The sequence below is a fragment of the Aythya fuligula genome, chromosome 1, assembly GCF_009819795.1.
Source record: "Aythya fuligula isolate bAytFul2 chromosome 1, bAytFul2.pri, whole genome shotgun sequence".
Taxonomy (NCBI): Eukaryota; Metazoa; Chordata; class Aves; order Anseriformes; family Anatidae; genus Aythya; species Aythya fuligula.
Window position 1 is genome coordinate 82959217 of NC_045559.1, and position 8106 is coordinate 82967322.

General features: G+C 50.1%; 1 protein-coding gene across 1 annotated transcript; it reads left to right on the forward strand.

Annotated features, from left to right (window-relative positions):
* The first annotated feature begins 173 nt into the window (after positions 1–173).
* NOP2 (NOP2 nucleolar protein) lies at positions 174–5607 on the forward strand. The gene is made up of 16 exons (XM_032207962.1): positions 174–300; positions 389–434; positions 513–589; positions 966–1237; positions 1544–1587; positions 1756–1940; positions 2735–2934; positions 3036–3125; positions 3207–3294; positions 3388–3528; positions 3717–3856; positions 4123–4212; positions 4519–4641; positions 4718–4815; positions 4891–5021; positions 5135–5607. The coding sequence occupies exons 1-16, from the start codon at positions 198–200 to the stop codon at positions 5386–5388; spliced, it is 2082 nt and encodes a 693-aa protein (XP_032063853.1). The 5' UTR covers positions 174–197; the 3' UTR covers positions 5389–5607.
* Positions 5608–8106: the final 2499 nt, after the last annotated feature.

The following is an 8106-nucleotide window of genomic DNA, read 5'->3' on the forward strand; positions in this document are numbered from 1 at the left end:
GTGGAAAAAAAAAATAAAATTTCCTTGTATTTTATTTCGTTTTATTTGGACAGAGATGTGTGTGAGGGAGATGTGGGAGGGGAAGGGGTTGGGCTGAGGGGGGGAGGAGGCGCTGCCGCCATCTTGTGTGGGGGCGGGCAGGGGGCTGCGCGTGCGCGCGGCCGTTAACGGCCTCCACGTGTGGCGGCGGCGGCGCCATGGGGCGGAAGCTCGACCCGCTGAGGGAGAAGCGCGGCCCCGGGCGCAAGGCCCGCAAGCAGCGGGGGGCCGAGGTGGAGCTGGCCCGCTTCTTGCCCCACGGTAAGTCGAAATAAAGCCGAAATATTCCCGGTGCGGTGCCGCCGGGGCGGGTGGTGCCGCCTGACCGCCGCCTGTTGTCTTCCCGCAGAGGAGGAGAGCGGCAGGAGGAAGCTGTCCAGCCACGCGCGGAGGAGGTGAGGGGGGTCCCGGGGTCCGGGCCCCGTCCCGGTGCTGCTCTCCTTGGGCCTCACGGCGCGTTCCCTCCGCTGCAGGGCTGCCAAGAGGCGACTGGGAGCGGCCAGCGGCCCGGCGGGGAGGAAGGCAACGGGAGGAGGGCGGCAGCCGGCAGGTGAGTGCTCTGGGGATGCCTTTGGGCTGGCTTCTGGGACCTGCTGCACCAGGTAGGGGCACATTCACTAAGGAATAAAACAGCAAAGGGCCTCTCTTCTGTGCTGTCAAGCCACTTCTGAACTCCCTGCATAAATACCATCAGGATTTTACAACCATATTTTAACGTGGTAGCCTACATAACCCTTTGTAAAGCTGCTTTGCAGAGGGTTAAGAACACCTCTTTTGTTTTTTGACTGCCAAAATTGATGTGGAGGGGCAAGCAGACCCCTCTCATTGACAGGCAGCTCAGGTCTGTTGTGCACACCCAGTGAAAAACACAGGGCAGTTGCTTTTGTTAACAACACCTAGCTTCTAACTGCTTGTTCTGCCTGTAGCTAAAGAGCAGGTGTCCCCTCAGAAGGAGACGCAACCCAAAAGGGCAGCAGGACAAGCCCCGCAGCGCAAGTCTGGCTTCAGTGACGGCAATGCGAAGTGGCTGACCCCAGCCAAAGCCAAAAAGAACTCGTCTAAAGGAAACAATGTGGAGTTATCCAGTGATGGGGAGGTGGAAGAGGGCAGCTGGGAGATGGAGGAGGAGGAGGACGAGGATGAGAGCGGAGAGGAGATGGTGGATGATTATGGCGCCTCATCATCTGAGGAGGAAGAGGTAAGAACTTTTTGCATTTAATTTAATTTTGCAAGAAATACTTGACTTTTCTGGCTGTAAAGGCCCAGTAGGCTTAGGGGAAAAGGCTGACATTACTGGGAGGGATGGACAATGAGGTGGTAGAGAGCTTTGTCCTTTTTTGCCTCACGAGAGCAATTTCAAGTTTAGCAGCTGATGCCTGCACAACATTCAACGTCTTTTTTGTTGTCCATTTTAAGCACAGCAGATAGATAAATGTCACAGGTGGCAAGGAGTTAAGGGGTATTCATCAATACTGTTTCGTTAACCTCTCATCTCTCTGTTTAGCTGCTGCCTATTGAAAAAGCTGCCCTGAAGCAGAAGTCTGACAGGTAAGGATTCGAGAACGTCGCAAGACAGCAGAGTCTTCCGTGGTTCAGTGAGGAGCCTGAGTTGCTCATTCTTTTCTGTCCTCTCTGACATCCAAGAGGTGATGATTGTGAAGAGCCTGTGCAATGAATTGTTTTGTATAAAATGTCCATTCTTTTCTTTACACCTAGGGGAGGCCTCAGTGAAGATGACAGTGAAGAGGAGGAGGAGGAGGAAGAGGAAGAAGAGGAGGAGGATGAGGAGACAAGCATGCACAAGACAGGACAGAAGGAAGAAGAGAGCAAAGATCTGCAGCTCAACCTGGATGTAGATGAAGAGTTCAAATTGCCAACTAACGAGCAGATTGAGAAAGAGAATATCCTTTATATGCATGACATCTATGAGCCATATGCACGCAGCAGTACAGAGCCTGGGCACAGCTGAAGAGCTTTCAGCTTTATCACGTGTATTGTTTAGGAAGATGCCTGATGAGGCATTTTTAGATGTGCTGCCTTAGCAGTTACTGTATAGTGCTGTACTATAGTATAGCTAGGAAATATGTTATGCCCTGTAAAGGGCTGAGAGCCTGCCCCAATCTTCCTTCTTTCTAGTCCTAAATGCATATGGATCTGTCACGTAGCGTCATTCCCTTCTACCCTGATTTCCGAGCAGGTGTTTGTCTAACCCAGTCATAGAGCCCCTGGCAGTAGCGATTCCAGCATACAAAGTGCTTGCTCTAGGGCTTTGGTGATTTTCATTTCCTGGCTTTCCCTGTGCAATTTAATCTTGCTTCTTCTCTTTCTCTTTTGTTCGCCATAGTTGTCTTTGGGGAACATCTGATCTCCTTTCTGATGCAGATAAAGTTTTCAGCATTGGAGGACCTTTTTCCCATTTTTTTCCCTGTTTATTTAAACTAAACCATATTCTTTCAAGAGTCTCACAATTTCTGCCTTGTGGACTTCCCTGTACAGCTCTGTCCTTTGAATCCCCCTTTCTGGTGAACTCTGTGGGAAGCTTAAATGCTGAGTTCAGTAGATGTGCGTGCTCCAACAAGGCCTTTTTGGTGCTGGTGTTGTGATGATTCAAGACTCCCTCGTGAGTGATCGAGCCTGAAACAAACTTAATGTGCAAGTTTATTGGTGGGTTGTCATCCCTTAATGGTCCTTCTACCTAATGAGCCACTGGACCTGCACATCATTCACCAGCGCATCAAGGGCAACATGGAGGTGCTGCAGGACTTCAGGGTGAAGCGGGAGGAAGGGCGCACGCGGCAGGAGTACCTCGCCTTACTGCGCCGGGACATGGCTGCCTACTACTCCTACAGCGACTTCTTGCTCAAGAAGCTCATGGACATCTTCCCACTCCCTGAGGTAGATTCCTCCCTAGGTTGCACCTTGGCTGACAGGTGAGGACGTGGCAGCCTCCCTAGCTCATCATTTTTACGTCATTTCTTTTGCTTTCTTTTGTCCAGCTGATAAACTTTCTGGAAGCCAACGAGGTTCCCCGTCCCGTCACCATTCGTACCAACACCCTCAAGACGCGGCGACGGGACCTGGCACAGGTGAGAGCAGAAACCAGTGGCTGTTGCCTGCGCTGCCTGTCGCACAGGGTTGTGCCTCAGCCCCGTCTCGTTGTCTTGCAGGCTCTCATCAACCGCGGTGTGAATCTTGACCCCTTAGGAAAGTGGTCAAAAACCGGACTTGTTATTTATGACTCCTCCGTGCCCATCGGTGAGATCACCCTTCCCGTCACAGGGCTGAGCTGACCCACTCTTGGCTCTCTTTATTTCACAAACTGTATTTTGTTCCGCCTTCCTTGCCCAGGTGCCACCCCTGAGTATCTGGCTGGGCACTACATGCTACAGGGAGCTTCCAGTCTTCTCCCCGTCATGGCTCTGGCTCCGCAGGAGAACGAACGCATCCTGGATATGTGCTGTGCCCCAGGAGGCAAGACCAGCTACATAGGTACCACCCGAGAGCCGTTCTTGGCAGTCCTGGGAGGGATGCTGTGCAAAGTGATGCATTTCCACTAGTGTGTGCAGAAAGGGGAAACAGAATGGGACTGAATTCAGGGGAAGAAGGGGGGTGGCTGTGCATGGGCAAAAGTTTGGGAGGTTTTCAGCCCTTTGCTGATGTGTTTTGCCCTCCGGCAGCTCAGCTCATGAAGAACACAGGGATGATCTTGGCCAATGACAGCAATGCTGAGCGGTTGCGTAGCGTGGTGGGGAACTTGCATCGTCTGGGGGTCACCAATGCTGTGGTGAGCAACTGCGACGGACGGCAGTTCCCCAAGGTATGTTCCTGCTTGCTCCAGAGTGTTCTTCCTGTGCAGTTGTGCTGTCCCCTTAGCAAAGCTTTGTTCTGTGAAGTCGTTTCTCACAGAAGGATGAGCAGAGCTGCAGGGGAGTGTGCTTGTTGCTTCATGTGGAAACATGAAAGGAGATGGGAAGGATGGAGAGCTCTTTCCTGCTTTCCCAGTCACCTGGTTCCATTTCTAGTCTCAGTCTTGTTCTCAGTCCCTACCAACGAGCATAACTCTAAATGTATGTCTGCCTGCAGGTACTTGGAGGGTTTGACCGTGTCTTGCTTGATGCTCCTTGTAGCGGAACAGGCGTCATTTCCAAGGACCCTGCTGTCAAAACCAATAAGGTGAGTGCCCAGTGGGGATGCTGGATGAGGGATCAGGTGTGCGTCCTGAGAGGGAGGACTTTAGGACATCTGGTTTCTTGGGAGATCTCTGCAGTAGGGAAACTCATTTTTCCTGCTTTTTTCTACTCTGCCTGTTGCACTGGAGCTAGTTTTTTTTTTTTTTTTTGAGATTAGTTCTGCAGAAGACCACAGAATCTCTTATATCTTGTGCCTTGCTCTCCTGCCACCCCTCCATCCACAGTAGTTTCAGAAGCCTGGGGGTGCTTCCTTGTACCTCCGGCGTCCTAACCAGTCTTTCCCTTTCAGGATGAGAAAGACATCCTGCGCTGCGCTCACCTGCAGAAGGAGCTGCTTCTCAGCGCTATAGATTCGGTCAATGCTGCCTCAGAGACAGGGGGCTACGTTGTGTACTGCACCTGCTCCATCACTGTAAGTCCACGCTGTCCTCCTGGTCATCTCCTCAGGGGCTGGCAGGCCTCGGGTCCTAACGTTTAATCTCTGGCAGGTGGAGGAAAACGAGTGGGTGGTGGATTATGCCCTGAAGAAACGCAATGTCCGTTTGGTGGCCACAGGACTGGACTTTGGCAAGGAAGGTTTCACCAGGTGCGTGCCAGTTCACCAGCTGACCAGGGTTCACCAGGGGCATTCTATCATTTCTCATCCTTTTTCCTCCTCCAGGTTCAAGGACCGGCGTTTCCACCCCTCCCTCAAGCATACACGGCGTTTCTATCCCCACACACACAACATGGATGGGTTCTTCATTGCCAAATTCAAGAAGTTCTCTAACGCCATTCCCAAGGCACAAAAAGGTAACCTGGTACTACTGGAGCTCTGCTGAGCTGCCTGGGCCTGCTCTCACGGGCTGCTTGCCACGCAGAAACCACGTGGGTTCTTTCTGCAGCACTTCTTTCTCTTGTTGCAGATGAAGAACCCACTGTGGAAGCAGCAAGTCCGTCTGCTGGCCCTGAGGCTGTCGTGGAGCCTCAGCCAAAAAAGAAGAAACTTGAGGACATACAAATTGCCCAGGAACAGAAAAAAAACAAGCCTGCTTTGAAGAAGAGACGTTCTTTGCAGGGGCAGAGGAGACCCTTGAAGGCTGTCCCGCGTTCTTTCCAGAAGCCACACGCTCAAGTCCCTGCAAGGAAGAAGCACAAGGTGAAACAGAACGGACAGTGAGAGGAACTGCTCTTCAGGTGTTGTATCCCTCCGTAGGGAGCAGAGGTCAGCGGGCTGTCCTGGCTGCGTGTACACCACGTAGCTTTTCCTGCTCTGTGCAGATACTCACCGCAGTGCTGAGTGCCCAGGACAGCCACAACAACCCCCTTAACTCCTTTCTCTCCTCTGCATCAAGGACTGACACACTGACCCATTAAAAGTTTTATACTCTTGCTCAAATCTTGTCCTTTTCCCTCGAGCATTGAACAGAGAACTCTGTCATGTCCCCTTTCTCCTTTGCAACAGAAGGAGATCTCCTTCCGCTTCCATCTGATGCCCTGGTATTTTTGGTGTCTGTTCTTACTGCTGTTGTCACTGCGCCATGGATGTTTGGGGGCAACAGTGAAATCGTAGCTGCCTCAATGGGGTGTATGTTGAAACCTCACCCTGTCAGCAGGGTGCTTAGGGCAGGACTGGAGCTCCTAGGTCAGTGCTCCTGTGCTGGTCCCTAGCTCCATGTCATTCATCACTGTCTGCTGGCCCACTTCTCTCTTGTGCTTGTCCCCAGTTCTTCCTGGTGCTCCTCACAGAGTGGTCAGGATTGGAAGGGGCCTCCCAAGGCCATCTGCTCCAACCTGCTGCTCACGTGGGGCCACCCAGAGCAGGTTGCCCAGGACCATGTCCAGGAGGCTTTTGGAGATCCCCAAGGAGGGAGATTCCGCAGCGTCTCTGGGCAATCCCAGAACTCTGTCAGTCTGTCCCCAGCCATCTCCTGGGTGGCCTCCCAGGCTGCAAATGGGATTGCTGCTGGTCCTAGTGCTGTGCAGTGCTGTTCTTTTTGCCTTTTTGCTCACCCAGATGTAGTAGGTTTTCCTCAAGATGTAACAAGCAATGGCCTGGGCTGTTTCTATTTACATGGCAGCCTAGGTTCCTTTCCTTGTCAGTGTGAATTGGCATTCTCACCTTTGGTTCTGCTTTCCAGTGAATAGATGTTTTTCTAGATACAATTTATAAGTAAGCTCTCTGCTAAGAATGCTTTCCAGTGTGTGCTCCACCCATGTTTTGGAGCTGTTCATGGGAGAACTTGACGTGCTATTACAGTGTTTTGTGTCTGGTTTTAAGGACAGCTGAACACAGTGAGGTACAGTGAGGATCTGGGGAATTACTTTGCTCCCAGTCTTTTCCAGGTTCAGCAAGTAGTGAGACGGAGCATGAACTCCAGAAATACGTGTGCACACACAAATGACAGATAAAACCAACCGCATACATTAGCAGAAACAGGAGAAATGGGCTACGAAGGGTGCTGAGAAACACAACACTCAAAAGAAGAAATGGAAAAAATGGCCCAGTCCTGTTCTTAATTGCAGGCCTATCAAACTTTGAGTGTGTCAGTGGACCTTCTGAATGCACGCTTTGTGGATCTCTGGTTGCTGGTCTGCAGACTTGTGGTCTGTCCACTGTCTGGCTCTCAGATCTCTTATCCTATTGTTTGGTTAGTTCAGCTTGAAGTTTGCTAGCATTTCTCAAATGCGCGTGCTTGCAGAGAAAATTGATATAAATAGCCTAACAAAAAGATAGCACAGCTGGACAAACCTACTAACCAACCCGTTTCCAGGTGACCTTGTATATATTCCTCCTCTCCATTTTCCCATGCTTATTCCTCCCTCATCTAACTTGATGCCTCCCTTTCCCCACTTTTGATCCTTCCCATAAACATCCCGTAGTAAGTTTGGCCCCCATAATCCTCCTTAGCATTGCATAAAATTTACGAAGTACAACAGTTCTCCTCAAAGGTCCTGTAACAATTTTTTTCTTTTTCCTCTAAAACCTCATGCTGATCTTGTTTTCTTTTGAGTTACAAGGTTTCTGGGTGAACCTTTTCAAGCATACCCTTGAATGGTTGCTGTACTCCTTCCATCTGTCAGTCTTGGGAGTCCTGGTGTTTGTTACAGCCCTTCTTATCTTCTTAGGGCTTATGTATCTGTGTGTTTAATTTATTACAGCTCTGCTTTTCTTTCTTTCTTTCTTTCTCTTTTTTTTTTTTTTTTTTTTTTTTTTTTTTTTTTTTGTAGTGTTGACTAGCCATTAAACATCTCCTTACAGCTATAAATTGCTTTTCCCCCTGCTTCACAGAAAATCAGGGCAGGGAGGAGCCTCTGAATACATCTGTCTCACTTCGAGCTTGTGTGGTGAAGTCTCTAGACTGCCTAATACACACCCTAGGATTTTCCAGGGTCTTTCAGAAAAAAAATAAGTCAATACTAGGCACTGATATGAAAAGAATAATTAGCAAAATGGGGAAGGTTACTTCCCTGTCTGAAGTAACAGTGCATGTACTACTTCTGTCTGCGTTTCGAGTGTCCTCTGTCAGAAAAAAGGATTGTAGGGATGGAAAATGGTCAGAGGACAAGTACATCTACAAGAGGAGCAGCCAGAGTCTAGGCCTCCCTAGCTTGGGGAAGGGACCACGGGGAAAGAAGTGATAAAATGGGATGTAAAAGTATGGGTAACACTGAGAAGACGAACAGCAAACAAATGCTTGCTGTTTTCCAATGAGAACAGATCCTAGGACCCATCAACTTCACCATCGGCTTCTAGCACCCACAGGACGTTCCCCGGTTGGTGTAGATGGCTGCGGAACATCCTGTGCATGCTGGAAACTTGCACGGGTTAAGAAGCTAGTGAAAAATGGTTCCTCTAAGAGCTGGGAAGTTTGGTTGTTGGTCTCTGTGCTCTGGT

Coding starts and splice junctions, on each gene's coding strand:
- NOP2 (XM_032207962.1), top strand. CDS start 198: ATGGGGCGGAAGCTCGACCCGCTGAGGGAGAAGCGCGGCCCCGGGCGC. Junction 3,126..3,206: donor GGCGACGGGACCTGGCACAG/GTGAGAGCAGAA, acceptor GTTGTCTTGCAG/GCTCTCATCAACCGCGGTGT. Junction 4,642..4,717: donor ACTGCACCTGCTCCATCACT/GTAAGTCCACGC, acceptor AATCTCTGGCAG/GTGGAGGAAAACGAGTGGGT.